Source organism: Taeniopygia guttata, chromosome 26 (genome assembly GCF_048771995.1).
Source record: "Taeniopygia guttata chromosome 26, bTaeGut7.mat, whole genome shotgun sequence".
Lineage (NCBI taxonomy): Eukaryota > Metazoa > Chordata > Aves > Passeriformes > Estrildidae > Taeniopygia > Taeniopygia guttata.
Window position 1 is genome coordinate 5,371,933 of NC_133051.1, and position 20,619 is coordinate 5,392,551.

Sequence of the window (20,619 nt, forward strand, 5' to 3'; positions counted from 1 at the left end):
CTGCTGCTGTCTTTTATATGGTACATTACGTGTTACATGGTTACAGTTTTTCCCAATGCCTATTACCTATATTAAATGGTGCTTTTCTATCTTTTATATGGTACATTACGTGTTACATGGGTACAGTTTTTCCCCAATGCCTATTACCTATATTAAATGGTGCTTTTCTATCTTTTATATGGTACATTACGTGTTACATGGGTACAGTTTTTCCCCAATGCCTATTACCTATATTAAATGGTGCTTTTCTACTCTAAACCAATCTGGGAGTGCCAACATCACCAAGAACATGGAGGGAAGGAAGAACAAAGAGGGAGGACAGGACAGGCCCAAATCCCTCCATCTTAAACCTCTGACCCCCATGTACAAAACCAAAACCCCCTGTACAGCACTAAATATTCTTCCCTTTACTTTGTGACTACTTCTACTATAATATCTAAACTTTTGTGACTTCTTGTTCTTCCTGCAAGGTTGGTAAATCATTCCATGGCTCAAACCCAAAATCACAGCTGTTTCCAGCTGCCTGCCAGGGTCTCAGATGCTTCTGACCTGGGCCCGGGACATCCAAAAATGTCTGAGGGACGTTTTGAGTTCCAACAGCAGCTTTTACCATCCTCACTTCCCGTTCTGGAGGGACTCCCCAGGCCCCAGGAGTGGGAATTACCAGTCTCCTGCTGGTTTTCAGCTCTCGAGGTGACAATTTAGTGGGAATTCCTTGGTTCAGTAGAGGGACACCCCCATTGCAGGAGCAGGATGGGCTTTGTTCCAGATTGTCGGCTGGAGCTGTCCATAAAAAATGTGATGGAGAAATTCCCCTTTCCTGCACCCCTGCAGGGTTTTCCCTGAAATTTAGCAAAAACCAGGTTGTGCTCCCCTAAATGCTCTTTGAGAACAGCTCAGAAGTGGGGGTTTTGTTAAAAAAAAAATAGGAGTTTTTTTTTTCCCCTAGGAAAAATCCTTTTAATTTAGGATTAGGAAATATCCTTTTCACTTCTAGGAAATAGAAAATATCCTCAGAAATATCCTTGTAACTTCTAGGAAATAGGAAATATCCTTTTAACTTCTGGGAAATGGAAATATCCTAGGAAATATCCTATTAACTTCTAGGAAATATGGAATATCCCAGGAAATATCCCTTTTTCCTCTATGAAATGGGAAATATCCTAGGGAATATCCTTTCAACTCCTAAGAAATAGGAAATATGCTAGGGAATATCTTTCTAACTTCGAGGACATAGGCAATATCCAAGGAATATCCATTTAACTTCAAGGAAACGAGGAATATCCTAGGAAATATCCTTGTAACTTGTAGGAAATTGGAAATATGCTAGGGAATATCCTTTCAACTTCTAGGAAATAGGAAATATCCTTTTAACTTGTAGGAAATAGGAAATATCTTAGGAAATATCCTATTAACTTCTAGGAAATATGGAATATCCTAGGAAATATCCCTTTTGCTTCTATGAAATAGGAAATAACCCAGGAAATATCCCTTTAACTTTTATGTAATGGGAAATATCCTAGGGAATATCCTTTTAACTTCGAGGAAATAGGAAATATGCTAGGGAATATTCTTTTAACTTCTAGGAAATGGGGAATATCCTAGGGAATATCCTTCTAACATCTAGAAAATATGAAATATCCCAGGAAATATCCATTTAAGTTCTATGAAATGGGAAATATCCTGGGGAATATCCTTTTAACTGCTAAGAAATAGGAAATATGCTAGGGAATATCTTTCTAACTTTGCGGAAATAGGCAATATCCTAGGAATATCCTTTTAAATTCTAGGAAATGGGGAATATCCTAGGAAATATCCTTGTGACTTGTCCCTGGAGGAGCAGATCCCGCCGGGAAGGGCAGTGCCCAAGCAGGGACAGGAATTTCAGCGGGGCCGGGAGCGGAGCTCGGCGCTCTGTGATCCCGGAGCTCCTCCCGCCCGGAACGGGGCCCGGAGCCCCTCGGGCCGGACGTGCGAGCCCCCGGCTCTGTTTGATGTTCTGCTCCAAGGGGAGCCCGGAGCGGCTCCTCTGAGAGAGCCGAGCGGGGAGGGAGCGGCTGGGAGCGGCTGGGACGGGACAGGGACAGGGATGGGATGGGACAGGGATGGGATGGGATGGGACAAGGACAGGGATGGGATGGGAGAGGGATAGGGATGGGATGGGACAGGGACAGGGATGGGATGGGAGAGGGATAGGGATGGGATGGGACAAGGACAGGGATGGGATGGGAGAGGGACAGGGATGGGATGGGGCAAGGACAGGGATGGGATGGGACAAGGACAGGGATGGGATGGGAGAGGGACAGGGATGGGATGGGAGAGGGATAGGGATGGGAGGGGATGGGAACAGGACAGGGATGGGAACAGGACAGGGATGGGATGGGATGGGACAAGGACAGGGATGGGATGGGACAAGGACAGGGATGGGATGGGAGAGGGACAGGGATGGGAGGGGATAAGGAGAGGGATGGGATGGGATGGGAGAGGGATAGGGATGGGATGGGACTGGGACAGGGATGGGATAGGATGGGAGAGGGACAGGGATGGGAGGGGACAAGGACAGGGATGGGATGGGACAGGGACAGGGCTGGGGTGGGAGCGGGACAGGGATGGGATGGGACAAGGACAGGGATGGGATGGGACAAGGACAGGGATGGGATGGGACAAGGACAGGCTGGGAGGGGAGAGGGACAGGGCACGGCTGGGATGGGACAAGGACAGGGCTGGGATGGGAGCGGAATTGGGATGGGATGGGACCTGATCAGGACAGGGCTGGGATGGGATCAGGATATGGCTGGGATGGGACAAGGACATGGTTGGGATCAGGACAGGGCTGGGATGGGAGCAGGACAGGGCTGGGATGGGACAAGGACATGGTTAGGACCTGACCAGGACACGGCTGGGATAGGACCTGACTGGGACAGGGCTGGGATGGGACTGGGATTGAGGTGGGATGGGACTAGGGCAGGGCAGGGGTGGGACGGGGGCAGGGCAGGGGTGGGACTGGGACATGGCTGGGATGGGACAAGGACATGGCTGGGATCAGGACACGACTGAGGTGGGACGACACAGCTGAGATGTGACCTGACCAGGACACGGCTGACATGGGATCAGGACAGGGCTGGGATGGGAGAGGGACAGGGATGGGATGGGACCTGACCCAGACATGGATGGGATAGGACCAGGACACAGCCACAAACCCACACGCGCCACATCCTGGTCTGAATGTTCCACACTTAAAATAATTTCATGGATGGTTACCAAACAGCAGGGGAATATCCTCTTCTCTATTCTATTCTATTCTATTCTATTCTATTCTAATTATTCTCCTAATTCTCCTCTCTAATTATTCTAGTCTATAATTTTCTTACCATTCTATTATTTTATTCTCATTATCTTATATAATTCTTTTACCATTCTATTATTTTATTCTCATGATCTTATATTGTAATTCTCTTCTAATGTAATTGCCTTATATTCAATTCTCTATTCTCTTTACTCTAGCCACTTCCTCACTGGAATTCAGGAGTTTTATGTGTTTATATCATATTAAAATACCGAATACATAATCATATTTTTAGTTTCTTAGAAATAATAGTATCCCTTATACAATTTATGTTTATTTTAATTTTTTGTTTGTTTTTAATTTTTTTTTTTTTTTTTTGGATCAAATTTTTGTGGTTCCTACAATTCATCCTGGTGGCTTCCCACACTTCAAATCCATCTTAAACTCCTTCCTGACACCAAACTGGGATGAGCCTCATTGCATTTTTGGCTGCCATGGCCCAACCACTTCCCACTCCTCTACAAACCACCTGGATAATTCCAGCAGAAAAATCATTATAAGCGGTTATATTTTTATATAACAGTTATAAATCATTATAAGTTGATATAACTCATTATAAATTCCGGCTTTACTGTGCTGCAAGAGCCACCTCCTCTGTGGAAACCGTCTGTGTCCCTGCAGTGGAGGGGACATCCCAGTCCCCAAATCGGGAGTGGCTTTGCCCACAGCATCCTCACAGCAGCAGCAATTCCCACAATGCCAGAGCAATCCCTGGTTCGGGGTGGCTCCGTGGGGTGGAAAAATCTCTCCTCCAGCCCGTGCTTCCAAAGAAAGGCTCAGCAGTCTCTGTTGTTCGGTCTCAAGGCAGTTTATTGCAGTTATCTAAAAGATTTTCTTCTGGGGCTGCTGTGGTTTGCTCACAGCTCAGGCAGAGGCACACACACACCCTGACATCCTCTCTGACTCCCGACTGCTTCTTCTCTCCCCCTCTGCCCAGGGCTGTGCTGTCTTTTATATGGTACATTACGTGTTACATGGGTACAGTTTTTCCCAATGCCTATTACCTATATTAAATGGTGCTTTTCTATCTTTTATATGGTACATTACGTGTTACATGGGTACAGTTTGTCCCCAATGCCCATTACCTATATTAAATGGTGCCTTTCTACTCTAAACCAATCTGGGAGTGCCAACATCGCCAAGAACATGGAGGTAAGGGAGGAGAAAGAGGGAGGACAGGACAGGCCCAAATCCCTCCATCTTAAAACCTCTGACCCCCATGTACAAAACCAGACCCCCCCTGTACAGCACTCAAAAATTCTTCCCTTTACTTTGTGACTACTTCTACTATAATATCTAAACTTTTGTGACTTCTTGTTCTCCCTGCAAGGTTGGTAACTCATTCCATGGCTCAAACCCAAAATCACAGCTGTTTCCAGCTGCCTGCCAGGGTCTCAGATGCTTCTGACCTGGGCCCGGAACATCCAAAAATGTCTGAGGGACATTTTGAGTTCCGACAGCAGCTTTTCCCATCCTCACTTCCCGTTCTGGAGGGACTCCCCAGGCCCCAGGAGTGGGAATCACCGGTCTCCTGGTGGTTTTGAGCTCTCAAGGTGACAATTTAGTGGGAATTCCTTGGTTCAATAGAGGGACACCCCCATTGCAGGAGCAGGATGGGCTTTGTTCCAGATTGTCGGCTGGAGCTGTCCATAAAAAAGGTGATGGAGAAATTCCTCTTTCCTGCACCCCTGCAGGGTTTTCCCTGAAATTTAGCAAAAACCAGGTTGTGCTCCCCTAAATGCTCTTTGAGAACAGCTCAGAAGTGGGGGTTTTGTTAAAAGAAAAATAGGAGGTTTTTTTTTTCCTCTAGGAAAAATCCTTTTAATTTAGGATTAGGAAATATCCTTTTCACTTCTAGGAAATAGAAAATATCTTCAGAAATATCCTTGTAACTTCTAGGAAATAGGAAATATCCTTTTAACTTCTGGGAAATGGAAATATCCTAGGAAATATCCTATTAACTTCTAGGAAATATGGAATATCCCAGGAAATATCCCTTTAACTTCTATGAAATGGGAAATATCCTAGGGAATATCCTTTTAACTCCTAAGAAATAGGAAATATGCTAGGGAATATCTTTCTAACTTTGCGGAAATAGGCAATATCCTAGGAATATCCTTTTAACTTTGAGGAAGTGAGGACTATCCTAGGAAATATCCTTGTAACTTCTAGGAAATTGGAAATATCCTAGGGAATATCCTTTCAACTTCTAGGAAATAGGAAATATCCTTTTAACTTGTAGGAAATAGGAAATATCTTAGGAAATATCCTATTAACTTCTAGGAAATATGGAATATCCTAGGAAATATCCCTTTTGCTTCTATGAAATGGGAAATATCCTAGAGAATATCCTTTTAACTTCGAGGAAATAGGAAATATGCTAGGGAATATTCTTTTAACTTCTAGGAAATGGGGAATATCCTAGGGAATATCCTTCTAACATCTAGAAAATATGAAATATCCCAGGAAATATCCATTTAAGTTCTATGAAATGGGAAATATCCTAGGGAATAGCCTTTTAACTCCTAAGAAATAGGAAATATGCTAGGGAATATCTTTCTAACTTCGAGGAAATAGGCAATATCCTAGGAATATCATTTTAAATTCTAGGAAATGGGGAATATCCTAGGGAATATCCTTGTGCCTTGTCCCTGGAGGAGCAAATCCCGCCGGGAAGGGCAGTGCCCAAGCAGGGACAGGAACGGCAGCGGGGCCGGGAGCGGAGCTCGGCGCTCTGTGATCCCGGAGCTCCTCCCGCCCGGAACGGGGCCAGGAGCCCCTCGGGCCGGACGTGCGAGCCCCCGGCTCTGTTTGATGTTCTGCTCCAAGGGGAGCCCGGAGCGGCTCCTCTGAGAGAGCCGAGCGGGGAGGGAGCGGCCGGGAGCGGCTGGGAGGGGACAGGGACAGGGATGGGACAAGGACAGGGATGGGATGGGATGGGATGGGATGGGATGGGATGGGATGGGATGGGATGGGATGGGATGGGATGGGATGGGATGGGATGGGATGGGATGGGATGGGATGGGATGGGATGGGATGGGATGGGATGGGATGGGATGGGATGGGATGGGATGGGATGGGATGGGATGGGATGGGATGGGATGGGATGGGATGGGATGGGATGGGATGGGATGAGAGGGACAGGGATGGGATGGGACAAGGACAGGGATGGGATGGGAGCGGGATAGGGATGGGATGGGACTAGGGCAGGGCAGGGGTGGGACTGGGGCAGGACTGGGATGGGACTGGGACATGGCTGGAGTGGGACAAGGACATGGCTGGGATCAGGACACGACTGAGGTGGGACAACGACACAGCTGGGATGTGACCTGACCAGGACACGGCTGGGATGGGATCAGGACAGGGCTGGGATGGGACTGGGACAGGGCTGGGATGGGACCTGACCCAGACATGGATGGGGTAGGACCAGGACACAGCCACAAACCCACACGTGCCACATCCTGGTCTGAATGTTCCACACTTAAAATAATTTCGTGGATGGTTTCCAAACAGCAGGGGAATATCCTCTTCTCTATTCTATTCTATTCTATTCTATTCTATTCTATTCTAATTATTCTCCTCTCTAATTCTCCTCTCTCCTCTCTAATTATTCTACTCTATAATTCTCTTACCATTCTATTATTTTATTCTCATGATCTTATATTGTAATTCTCTTCTAATGTAATTGCCTTATATTCAATTCTCTATTCTCTTTAGTCTCTTCCTCACTGGACTTCAGGAGTTTTATGTGTTTTTATCATATTAAAATACAGAATACATAATCATATTTTTAGTTTCTTAGAAATAATAGTATCCCATATATATTATACATTAATATCATTAATTTAATATATTTATTATTTCAATAATTTATGTTTATTTTAATATTTTGTTTGTTTTTAATTTTTTTTTAATATTCTTTTTTTTTTGGAGCAAATTTTTGTGGTTCCTACAATTCATCCTGGTGGCTTCCCACACTTCAAATCCATCTTGAACTCCTTCCTGACACCAAACTGGGATGAGCCTCATTGCATTTTTGGCTGCCATGGCCCAACCACTTCCCACTCCTCTAAATACCACCTGGATAATTTCAGCAGAAAAATCATTATAAGCGGTTATATTTTTATATAACAGTTATAAATCATTATAAGTTGATATAACTCATTATAAATTCCTGCTTTACTGTGCTGCAAGAGCCACCTCCACTGTGGAAACCCTCTGTGTCCCTGCAGTGGAGGGGACATCCCAGTCCCCAAATCGGGAGTGACTCTGCCCACAGCAGCAGCAATTCCCACAATGCCGGAGCAATCCCTGGTTCAGGGGCTCCGTGGGGTGGAAAAACTTCTCCTCCAGCCCGTGCCTCCAAAGAAAGGCTCAGCAGTCTCTGTTGTTCGGTCTCAAGGCAGTTTATTGCAAGTTATCTAAAAGATTTTCTCCTTGAGCTGCTGTGGTTTGCTCACAGCTCAGGCAGAGGCACACACACACCCTGACATCCTCTCTGACTCCCGACTGCTTCTTCTCTCCCTGCCAGGGCTGCTGCTGTCTGTTATATGGTACATCACGTGTTACATGGGTACAGTTTTTCCCCAATGCCCATTACCTATATTAAATGGTGCTTTTCTATCTTTTATATGGTGCATTACGTGTTACATGGGTACAGTTTTTCCCCAATGCCTATTACCTATATTAAATGGTGCTTTTCTATCTTTTATATGGTGCATTACGTGTTACATGGGTACAGTTTTTCCCCAATGCCTATTACCTATATTAAATGGTGCTTTTCTATCTTTTATATGTACATTCCGTGTTACATGGGTACAGTTTTTCCCCAATGCCCATTACCTATATTAAATGGTGCTTTTCTATCTTTTATATGGTACATTACGTGTTACATGTTACAGTTTTTCCCCAATGCCTATTCCCTATATTAAATGGTGCTTTTCTATCTTTTATATGGTACATTACGTGTTACATGGTTACAGTTTTTCCCCAATGCCTATTACCTATATTAAATGGTGCTTTTCTACTCTAAACCAATCTGTGAGTGCCAACATCACCAAGAACATGGAGGGAAGGAAGAAGAAAGAGGAAGGACAGGGCAGGCCCAAATCCCTCCATATTAAACCCTCTGACCCCCATGTACAAAACTAAAACCCCCCTGTACAGCACTCAGAAATTCTTCCCTTTACTCTGTAACTACTTCTACTATAACATCTAAACTTTTGTGACTTTTTGTTCTCCCTGCAAGGTTGGTAAATCATTCCATGGTTCAAACCCAAAATCACAGCTGTTTCCAGCTGCCTGCCAGGGTCTCAAATGCTTCTGACCTGGGCCTGGAACCTCCAAAAATGTCTGAGGGACATTTTGAGTTCCGACACCACAGGAAATTAAACAATTACAACTAAATAAACGAAAAATCTGTAGTCTTTTCCCTTCCAGGCACAAGGGAACCGAATCCCCTGCACAGCGGTGCCGGCTCTGGGTCCCACATCCCCCCGCTCCAGGCACGGGCCGCTCCGGGGCCGCTATCACTATCGGGGGGCCGGAGCCGTGCGGGGGTCCCGGAGCTCGGGCACGGCTCCCGGGGTCACCTTGTGCTGTTTGCATCCGCCGGGGCCGGCGATAACGGGGGGTCACGGGCGCCAGCAGCCGCCGGGGCCCCTCGGTGCCAGCCCGGGGCCGCTCCTGCAAACAGCTCCGGGCTCCCTGCCGGGCCCTGGCCGCTCGCTGCAGAGCCAAAATGATGCCTCCAGCCCTGGTACCTGCAGCACCGGGGTGTGGAGCTGCTGGAGCAATTCCAGAGGAGATTCTGTTCCCAAGGTTGGAGGCCTCTGCGCTGGAGGCAGGCTGGGGGAGCTGGGGGTGCTCACCTGGAGAGGAGAACTCACAGAATTCACAGAATCACCAGGCTGGAAGAGACCTTAAAGATCATCGAGTCCAGCCCATGCCCCAACAGCTCAACTAAACCCTGGCACTGAGTGCCACATCCAGAGAAGGCTCCAGGGAGAGCTCAGAGCCCCTTGCAGTGCCCAAAGGGGCTCCAGGAGAGCTGGAGAGGGATTGGGGACAAGGGATGGAGGGACAGGACACAGGGAATGGCTCCCACTGCCAGAGGGCAGGGATGGGTGGGATATTGGGAAGGAATTCTCCCTGTGAGTGTGGGTAGGCCCTGGCACAGGGTGCCCAGAGCAGCTGTGGCTGCCCCTGGATCCCTGGAAGTGTCCAAGGCCAGGCTGGATGGGGCTTGGAGCAGCCTGGGGCAGTGAAAGTTCCCTTCCCATGGCAGGGAATGGGACTGGATGAGCTTCAAAGTCTCTTCCAACATGAATTATGCTGGAATTCCGGATCTATGCCCACAGCCAGGCAGTGTCCGGTCCGGATGAAGGATTTGGGGCCTAAAGGATGGAGAGTTCAGGTTTGGCATCCAGTGGGGAGCACGGGGTCCCCAGGAGAGGCTCGTGGGTGGCATTAGGGGACAATTCCCCCCCTGCCAGGTGACGTGTGACTCGTGTGTGCTGTGTCCTTCAGTCCCTGGGTGTCACCTGCCTTGGCCGGGTGCCCAAAGGAGGGGAGGGGGCAGCTCCCGCTGGTCCCGGCTGCTCTTGGCACGGCAGCTGGGGCGGGCAGGGGCTTTATAAACCAGCGGGAACCTGCCCTGGTGACTGTCCTGGCAGGATGTGGCCCCTCCTGCTCCTCTGCGCTGCCTCTGCCCTCTGCCAGGGTGTCACCAGGTGAGCCACAGCAGCATCACTGCCAGAGCCACTGGGAAAAGTGAGGGGAAAATGAGAATTTGGAGGCTTTTCATGGCTTTGGGGAGCAGAGGGGAGGTCTGAGGCTGCAGAAAGCTGCTCCAGGGGTGCAGAGAATGAAGGTGTGCCTGGGACTGACTGGTTTCTAGGGTTGTTTTGGGATTTTTGAGGAAATCCCTGACTCAGAGTTTTGGGGCAGTTTCCTGTGCTCTTGCTGTTGGATCAGAACATTGGAGGTGTCAAACACTCCTCGCTGGAGCTGCAGGCAGCAAAATCTCATCTCACTCTTCTTTTTTTTCCTTGTTGCCTGTGCCAGGCTGCCCTTGGAGAGGGGGAAGAAGCTGAGGGATGTCCTCAGGGAGAAGGATTTGCTGCACCAGTTCTTCCAGCATCACCACTACGACATCGGCACCAAATTCCCACATGCTTTTCCCAATGGAACCAGGGTGGCCACCGAGCCTCTGCTGAACACCCTCGACGTGAGTATGGGCTCCAATCCCCAGGGACACGGCCCTGGCAAGGATGGTGGGATGTCCATCCCTCTGTCCAAACCCAAATCCTTCATCCCAAAGCCTCCAGCTCACGTCCTCCACCCCTCTTTGCCCACACTGCTGGCCCTGAGCAATGTCCCCCAGGAGCTCTGCTGGGAGCAGGGGCTCTCCATGAAGCAGGGGACCAAGCCTGGGGAAGCTCCAGGTTGGGTTTCTGTCGGAATCTGGGGTATTGATGATTCTGAGATTGTAGAAAGTCTCTGTCTGTCAGCCCCACTGCCAAAGCAGAAGCCATAATTGGTCTGTGCTGGTTTCAAGGTTGTTTATTCTGTTTATCTCTAACATGTTCTGCTGCCCTGCCGCAGCTCTGTCCTGCAGGGCAGCGTGTGGGGCTCTGCCCTCAGTGGGATGGTACAAACATTAAATACCACAAACTACCTGTGCTGGATTTACAATAACGTGCCAATATCTGTCACCTACGTTGGACAGTGTGTCCCCAGCCTGAACCAACAGAAAAATGCCAACACCACAGTGAAACATGGAGGGCATGAAGAAGGAGAAAAAGGACAAGACACACCCAATTTCCTCCATCTTGTCCCCTTTGGACCCCTCATCTAGAATCCTAAAATTTTACTTTTGCTCCCATGCCACACTTAATTATTACTTATATCAAACACTCAGAGCTTGTAATTCATGCTGTGAGACTGAAAACTCTTTTCCATGGACAGAGATCACAGCCAGTGTCTCTGGGGGCTCTGTCCAGGGGGGTTCCTGACCCCTGCCAGGGTCCCAGACCTGCCAGGGCAGCCAGAGGGAAGCCCTGGATTCCCACAGGTTTCATGCCTCCAAATCTGTGCCTGGCCTGTCTGCAGGTGGAATACTACGGGACCATCTCCATCGGCACCCCCCCGCAGGACTTCAGTGTGGTCTTCGACACCGGCTCCTCCGACCTCTGGGTCCCTTCTGTGTCCTGCCCCAGCCTGGCTTGCCGTGAGTACCAGCCAGGCCCAGCTGCCCATCCTGGTTTGTAATGGCTCTTCTGAGCCCTAAAATTCGGGTGACATTGCCTGGGGAGAGGGGATCACCCAGCTGGGCCCATGGCAGCTGTGCAATGAGCTGCAGTGGGGAATATTTGGGGTGTAGGGGCTGCCCAGGGCTGCATTCCTCAGGTGATGTGATTACTGCTTGGTGCCTCAGTTTCCCCACCTGTCCAAGGGGATGGGAATGCCTGTGGATCCCTGGTTGCTGGAGGAGGGGAAGGATGAGCAGCAAATGCTCACGGCTGAATTACTCCTGAAGGCAGGATGATAAACAGCAATTCAGCAGGATTCCTCCTCCCACACCTCCCTTAGGCTTGGCCTTGTCCAAAGGTTTAATTCCGTGTTTTTCCACTTATCTAGGAACCCACCAGGTGTTTGACCCCTCTCAGTCCTCCACCTACAAGAGCACGGGGCTGAGTCTGTCTATCCACTATGGCACGGGCGAGATGGAGGGGATCGTGGGCTCTGACACCGTCACCGTGAGTGTCCCGTGGCATGGCTGGGGCTCTGGGGGAATCCCACCCCTAAAGCTGGCCTGTTTGTTAACCAGGGGGCCCAAGCAGGACAAGCTGTCCTGCAGTCAGTGATTCTGCAGCCACGGGATCAACACTGGGCTGGCATCTCCCAGCTGCCAATGAACACCTCGCTGCTAAAGTGAGATCTGGCGAGATAAGCTGGGTTTATGACTCACAGGCACTCACTTTAAAAGCCACACCAAACTTCCATAAAGCAGAAACCTTCTGCATGTTTTCCTGGAAATGTGTGGGATTTCTCCTGTGGCTGGGGACACCACTTCAGGGATTAATGAAGGAATCTCTGCAGATTATCATTGATTTGGCGGCAAGTTACATCCAGCTCCTAATCAATCCTATTCCTTTTGCCACCTTCCACTCAGGTACCTTGCTGTAGTGCACCGTTTGTGTTATGCTGGAACCTATCTGTAGTTTAGTTTTATCCTGTGCAGTAATTCATCTGTTACCTTTCCTCTGTGCATTTTCCTACGAAATATTTCATCTTTTATTAAATGCATGTGATTTACCATCATTAAAGTTGTGGGACAAGGTTGCAGAATTCAAACCCTTGATATTCTGAGGTAAGATTGGCTCCAGCAGCCTCCAGACTCCTGTCTCTGAGGAGGGGCTCACAAAGCCAGGGCCCCTCTCAGCCCCTCCTCCCTTGGGTTTTGGGCTTCTTTAATAACCTTTGTCTGAAGCTCCTGCTCCACCTGCAGCAGGAGATCCCCTGCCCCTTTCCCACCAGATGAAGACCAGGATCCCAGTGCCTGCTCCAGGCCTCATGGCACCTTCCCTGTCCCCAGGTGGCCTCTCTGGTGGACACCAACCAGCTCTTCGGCCTGAGCACCGCCGAGCCCGGCCAGTTCTTCGTTGACGTCCAATTTGATGGGATCCTGGGCTTGGGATACCCAAACCTGGCTGCTGATGGCGTCACGCCGGTCTTTGATAACCTGGTGAACCAGAGCTTGCTGCAGGAGAACCTCTTCTCTGTCTACCTGTCCCGGTGAGACACCTGGGCTTGCGGGGCTGGGGAACGGGGACACCTTGTGCACGGCGTTTGCTGGTGGCTCTGGCTCCTCCCTTCTGTCTTGGTTTGAAAAGGCAGGAGTCTGTGAAGGAAGGCAAAAGCCTCCTGTGAAATGGAAAAGGTAAACCTCCTCCCTCCGAATTACCACAATTTTAAAAAAGGCTCTCAGGCAAAGATATGGGAATGGGAATAACAGTTCTTTACTAGGAGAAAAACTAAATTTAAAAAAAAAAAATGTAATTAGTACTAACGAAACTAGTGCTGGAGTCAGAAACCTGAAACCCTGAGGAGTCAGGGTGTTGGGAATAGTCCAGTTAAATGGTGGCTGCTCCTCCTGGAGTGGCAGATGAAATGCTGCTGAAGAGGTGATCTATAGAAGGGTGGAGTTTGCTCTGAAGGTCTGGTAGTAGTTGGGCCTGGTCTTCCTCTGGGGATCCAGCAGAGAAGAAACTGCTCCTCTGGGAATCGAGCAAAGAGGCTGCCAGTGTCTCAAAAAGTGCTGATTTTATGCCGGTAGGTCTGCTTAGCTCCTCCCTCTGGGCGGAGCATCTCACAATGGGATGATGGAACTTTCCCAGCCATGCAGTGAGTCATTAATGGCCCATTAACAGAAGATATCTCCCCGGAGGGAGACATTGCTCTTGGGAGAGATAAAAAAACTGCCCAACCTCCAACAGATGGCAAATAGAATACATGCTGATCTTACAAGCCAGGACACCTTGTCACTGCTGCCCTGGGATGTCATGTCTGTGACACCATGTGCAAGGGCTGGGGCCACCAACCTCCCCAGAGGGTTCTGGCTGGCTGGGGAACAGCTTCCAGGCACATGGCTCCTGCTTCCAAAGGCCCTGCCCCGCTGCTGTGCTGTGGTGAGCTGACAGAACCCAAGCCTGGTTCAGGGGCTCCGTGTGGTGGAAAAATCTCCCCTCCAGCCCGTGCTTCCAAAGAAAGGCTCAGCAGTCTCTGCTGTTCGGTCTCAAGGCAGTTTATTGCAAGTTATCTAAAAGATTTTCTTCTGGGGCTGCTGTGGTTTGCTCACAGCTCAGGCAGAGGCACACACACACCCTGACATCCTCTCTGACTCCCGACTGCTTCTTCTCTCCCCCTCTGCCCAGGGCTGCTGCTGTCTTTTATATGGTACATTACGTGTTACATGGGTACAGTTTTTCCCCAATGCCTATTACCTATATTAAATGGTGCTTTTCTATCTTTTATATGGTACATTACGTGTTACATGTTACAGTTTTTCCCCAATGCCTATTACCTATATTAAATGGTTCTTTTCTACTCTAAACCAACCTGTGAGTGCCAACATCACCAAGAACATGGAGGGAAGGAAGAAGAAAGAGGGAGGACAGGACAGGCCCAGATCCCTCCATCTTAAACCCTCTGACCCCCATGTACAAAACCAAAATCCCCCTGTACAGCACTCAAAAATTCTTCCCTCTACTTTGTGACTACTTCTACTATAACATCTAAACTTTTGTGACTTCTTGTTCTTCCTGCAAGGTTGGTAAATCATTCCATGGCTCAAACCCAAAATCACAGCTGTTTCCAGCTGCCTGCCAGGGTCTCAAATGCTTCTGACCTGGGCCCGGAACATCCAAAAATGTCTGAGGGACATTTGGAGTTCCAACAGTGAGGAGGGGGGATGTGGCACCATCAGCGTCCCACCCTTGGGACACCGGGCCCTGCACTGAAGCACATGGCAAATCTCCCTTGTTTTTCTTCCCTGCATCATCCAGTGACACAGAAGGGAGCGTGGTCATCTTCGGGGGCATCGATGAGTCCTATTTCACCGGCCCCATCAACTGGATCCCTGTCTCTTACCAGGGCTACTGGCAGATCTCTATGGACAGGTGACAAACCAGCTCTGTTGCTCTCTGGTCACCTCAAAGCATTGCTTCTAAAGAGACATTAAACCCAGCAGCACCAGAGGCTTCCAGTGACACCCCCACCCTGGGGCTGAGGGATGCAGGGGGACAAGGGGACAAATGCTGCAGTACTTTGGTAATTGACACCCAAAAGGAGGATGCTGTGTGCCTGGGGCACAGCCTAGTTCCTGTCATTTAGGGGATGTCTCTGGTGATGAGGGGAGCAAAATCATGGGTCAAAACCTCCTTTGTTGGGCTGGAGTGGGTCCCAGCTGCTGGGATGTGCTCAGTGCCCGTGTCTGCAATGGTGGCTGCGTTCCCGGCTGGCTCTGCAGCTCCAGACAGGAAAAGGCTCACAGGCAGCACTTGGGGTTACCCAGCTGTAACTCTTATAAAGGAAGTTAAAAACCACCCCTAAGGCCCATTGGTTATTTCACAGCCCCTGTTGGTCTCTCCCTGCAGCATCATTGTGAACAGCCAGGAGGTCGCGTGTGCTGGTGGCTGCCAGGCCATCATCGACACCGGCACTTCCCTCGTGGCCGGGCCACCCTCGGGCATCAGGAACATCCAGAGCGCAGTTGGGGCCAGGCAGGGCGAGTATGGAGAGGTGAGAGCTTGCCCTGCTGGCCCTGAGGCAGCTGGCACAGCAGAGCCCAGCCAAGGCTGCTGCCACGCTCAGGGAAACCATCCCGTGCTCACGGTAACCCCGGCAGAGACACCCTGGGGCTCTCTGGTTCATGTCAGCGAGACAGAGAATCACAGGATGTCCTGAGCTGGAAGGGACCCACCAGGATCACCCAGTCCAACCCCTGCCTGGCACAGACACCCCAACACCCCCACCCTGTGCACCCCTGGCAGCGCTGTCCAAACTCTCCTGCAGCTCTGGCAGCCTCGGGGCTGTGCCCATTCCCTGGGAGCCTGGGCAGTGCCAGCACCTCTGGGGAAGAACCTTTCCATGATCTCCAGCCTGACCCTGCCCTCACATAGCTCCAGCCCTTCCCTGGGTCCTGTCCCTGTCACAGAGCTTGGAGCTGTCACTGCTGCCCCTTAGGAGGAGGTTGAAGGTCCCAGTGAGGTCTCCTCTCACTCCCCACCCTCGGGCCATGTTTCCCTGCTGAGAGCCCCTTCCCTCTGCTCCCTGCAGCACAGCGTGAACTGCAGCTCCATCGCTGCCATGCCCGATGTCATCTTTGTCATCGATGGGGTCCAGTACCCCGTGTCTGCCATGGCCTACACCGAACAGGTGAGTGGGGCCAGCTGCTCCTGGCTGCAGGAGCCGCTCTCAAGGTCCTTCTGTTCTCTCCAGTGGCTCTGGGCACCTTGGTGTCTCCCATTCCCATGGGAGATGGATGGCCATGGGCCTCCAGGGCAATGCAAAAAGAGATTCCAGCCCGCACTCCCCCAATTTCCTTCTTGTTCTCAAATGCAGAACAACCAAGAATCTTGCATGAGCAGCTTCCAGGACACCTCTGGGGACCTCTGGATCTTGGGAGATGTCTTCATCAGGGTGTACTACAGCATCTTTGACCGGGCCAACAACCGCGTTGGGCTGGCCAAGGCTGTTTAGATCCACCCCGATGGGAGCAGTGCTGGGGTTTTCTCCACACCCAGACCCCGACCGCGGCTTTTGGCACAAATAAAGTGTTGGTGGTTCTGAGCTGCTGAATGTGTGTTTATTTCTGATGGGATCACAGCAGTCAGGAAGGAGCTGCTCTGTGGTGGCCAAGGACCATTTAGTCATCACAGTTCTGCTGAGGGCCCTTGAGACCTGTGATCGCTGCAGGGCTGAGGGGTGGAAACCAAGATTGGCTCTTTTATTGAGGCTACAACAAGTGGGGGATTCTGGAACCCCCAAATTTCCATGATGTTGGAACTCAAAATGCCCCTCAGACATTTTTGGAGGTTCCGGGCCCAGGTCAGAAGCATTTCAGACCCTGGCAGGCAGCTGGAAACAGCTGTGATTTTGGGTTTGAGCCATGGAATGATTTACCAACCTTGCAGGAAGAACAAAAAGTCACAAAAGTTTAGATATTGGAGTAGAAGTAGTCACAAAGTAAAGGGAAGAATTTTTGAGTGCTGTACAGGGGGGTTTTGGTTTTGTACATGGGGGTCAGAGGTTTTAAGATGGAAGGATTTGGGCCTGCCCTGTCCTCCCTCTTTCTTCTTCCTTCCCTCCATGTTCTTGGTGATGTTGGCACTCACAGGTTGGTTTAGAGTAGAAAAGCACCATTTAATATAGGCAATAGGCATTGGGGAAAAACTGTAACATGTAACACGTAATGTACCATATAAAAGATAGAAAAGCACCATTTAATATAGGTAATAGGCACTGGGGAAAAATTGTACCCATGTAACACGTAATGTACCATATAAAAGACAGCACAGCCCTGGGCGGGGAGAGAAGAAGCAGTCGGGAGTCAGAGAGGATGTCAGGGTGTGTGTGTGCCTCTGCCTGAGCTGTGAGCAAACCACAGCAGCCCCAGAAGAAAATCTTTTAGATAACTTGCAATAAACTGCCTTGAGACCGAACAACAGAGACTGCTGAGCCTTTCTTTGGAAGCACAGGTTGGAGGGGAGATTTTTCCACCACACGGAGCCTCCCCTGACCCAGGGTGAGTTGCGGCACCACCCCAGAGCAGACCCTGCAGACCCACAACCATGTCCCACCAGCTCCTGCCCCGGGAGCTCCCCATCCCTGGGCACAGGGCTTGTCCCACTTTCCCTGCAAGTCTGACAGCCCAAAGCCACCCCAGGGCAGGGAGTCCCCCAGGAGGATATGGCTCAGCTGGAGATTTCCCTTGGACCACTCAAGAGGGCAGGAAAAGGTTTTCACCCAGTGCTTCCCATGGTGTGGCTTTTACAGGAACACAGAACCTGCACAGTTCTGTTTGTGAAGCTGTGAAATTACCTCCTCCAACCCGTTAAAACAGGGGCTGCCTCTTTCCCCAGGAGTAGCTGCAGTGGAATTGCTCAGCAGGAAGCCAGGAAAGAGATCCAATTCCGTGCTGTGTCTTCATTTCTGCAGTGCTGAGGGACAAGGGACTTTATTTATTTATTTATTAGTAAATGAGGCTCCACTACTGGTGGGGCCTGGAGATTCCATACCCAGCAGGAACCGGGATGTGGAGGGAGAGATCCAGATGATTTGGGTTGGAAATTAATTATTCTCTTCTTGCACCGTGTAAAAATGGAGCTGACTGTAGAGGAGGATGTGATGTGGGATGGTGGGAGTGTGATTTGCCCCCCACTCCTGGGATCACACATCCCTGGGATTCCCAGCCCAGCTGGTGGGAATCCCTTGTGCCCAAGCACAAGAGTGACCCAGCCCCGGATTTTGGGCCCGTGGGTCTTGCCCTCAGCTCTGTCACAGGAATTTTCTCATTACTATTGATGCCTCAGGTTTAGCTTTTCTATTTTTCTGATCCTGTGCTGCTTCAGTGTGTGGGTCTGGGCTTCACATTATGGGATGGTGAGTTCTCTGCACAGAACAGGGAGACAAAACAATTCCTTCTCCAGCTGGGGACCAAGGACAACCAATCCAAATGTCAGGCCCAAGAGCACAAACACTGTGGGCTGAAGAGAGAAAAACAAGAAGGATGGGACTGCCTGGGCTAAAGCTGGAATTGGACAATGAATATGCAAATGAAGCAGAACTGATCAAAGTGAGAGACCCCGTGAGCGCTTGTGCATTTTGGGACCATTTTGGTTCATCTTGGGTGTTGCCCTACTGGGCTCTTGTGCTGCCCAAGGTGGATCCATGGAGGCCTCCTAATAAATCCCTGCTTAATTCTTTAGCTCTGTCCAGCCTCTGTTCCAGGCAAACCTTCACAAGGCATCACTGTGAGCAACAAGAAATGAGGCAGGTGCAGTGGGAACCGTGTCTCCGAGGCTCAGCCATGCAGGGATCAGCCCTGCCTGGACAGACAAGAGCTGGAGGAGCATCCAGGGGCTGGATCTGTCCTTGCAGAGCGGGATGGGAGCGGCACCTTGGTCCTTATTACAGGCAGGATCAGCTCCCTCCATGCCTAAATCCTCCTCCCGCCTGGCGCTGAGAATTCCCTGCAAAGAGATTCCTCCCCGGGAGTATCCCCCTGGCTGGGGCAGCCCTTCCTGCAGCAATAAAGGAATAAAGCAAGGAAAAGCTTCCTTGGAGAGCAGGGAGCGAGCCGGGACTGCCCATGGCAGGAAAATGCCAATCCTGGAGTGCCACCTCGTGGCTCCAAACCTGAGATCCTGGGTGCTCCGTCCTGGAAGTGTCCAAGGCTGGACAGGGCTTGGAGCAACCTGCAATAGTGGAAGGTGTCCCTGCCCATGGCATGGGGTGGGACTGGGTGAGCTTTAAGGTCCCTTCCAACCCAAACCGTTCTGGGATTCTCGGGAATTTCAGCTCAAAGGAGGGAGTCACTCCTACCTGCAAATATTTCACACCTGGCCACAGATTTTGTCTTGCTCCAAGGATAAAGCATGGCCAGGACATTTTTCTGATGGAGCAAAGGGGGTTCCTGTCTTCTTTTAGCTTTTCCTGAGGCAGTAAAAAATTGGAAGAGGGAATTCACCTTCTGTGCAGAAGGACGTGACAGATTGGCTCATTAGGGCTGGACTCTGGAACAGAAGTTATTGATGTTTCTATGGATTTTGTTGAGCTTTGAGCTTTGGGCCTGTGTTTGGGAAGGGACAAAGCTGCAAACTGTGCAGGGAAATGGGGTTTCTTGCAGGTATCATTAGTGTTGACACTGGGAGTTGGTAGCCTGGTTTTCCTCCTCTTTGGGACAAACTGGAAATAGGTTGGCGTGTCTGGAGAGGTTTAATGCCTCTGATCCCCTTCCCGTGGCATCATTCAGGGATCCCACTTGGACCTGGTCTCCCCCCATGGTGTGAGCCAATCTGCAGAGTTTATCCTCATCTCACAGAGCTGGAGAGCTGCAATTATCTGTTTTCCAGAGCAGCTGTGGCTGCCTTTCCCTGGATTGCCCAAGGCCAGGCTGGACAGGGCTTGGAGCAGCCCAGGAGAGGGGAAGGTGTCCCTGCCCATGGCAGGGGGTGGAATGAGATGAGCTCTAAGGTCCCATCCAACCCAAACCATTCTGGGATTCTGTCGGAACTCAAAATGTCCCTCAGACATTTTTGGAGGTTCCGGGCCCAGGTCAGAAGCATTTGAGACCCTGGCAGGCAGCTGGAAACAGCTGTGATTTTGGGTTTGAGCCATGGAATGATTTACCAACCTTGCAGGAAGAACAAGAAGTCACAAAAGTTTAGATATTATAGTAGAAGTAGTCACAAAGTAAAGGGAAGGATTTTTGAGTGCTGTACAGGGGGGTTTTGGTTTTGTACATGGGGGTCAGAGGGTTTAAGATGGAGGGATCTGGGCCTGCCCTGTCCTCCCTCTTTCTTCTTCCTTCCCTCCATGTTCTTGGTGATGTTGGCACTCACAGATTGGTTTAGAGTAGAAAAGCACCATTTAATATAGGTAATGGGCACTGGGGACAAACTGTACCCATGTAACACGTAATGTACCATATAAAAGACAGCACAGCCCTGGGCAGAGGGGGAGAGAAGAAGCAGTCGGGAGTCAGAGAG

General features: G+C 50.1%; 1 protein-coding gene across 1 annotated transcript; it reads left to right on the forward strand.

Moving 5' to 3' along the window:
• The first annotated feature begins 10,021 nt into the window (after positions 1-10,021).
• LOC100225946 (embryonic pepsinogen-like) lies at positions 10,022-16,704 on the forward strand. Its single transcript, XM_030255806.4, has 9 exons — positions 10,022-10,077; positions 10,412-10,574; positions 11,459-11,576; positions 11,987-12,105; positions 12,945-13,144; positions 14,914-15,027; positions 15,505-15,649; positions 16,187-16,285; positions 16,472-16,704. Exons 1-9 carry the CDS (start codon positions 10,022-10,024, stop codon positions 16,607-16,609), a joined length of 1,152 nt encoding a protein of 383 aa, XP_030111666.1. The 3' UTR covers positions 16,610-16,704.
• The last annotated feature ends 3,915 nt before the right edge of the window (positions 16,705-20,619 follow it).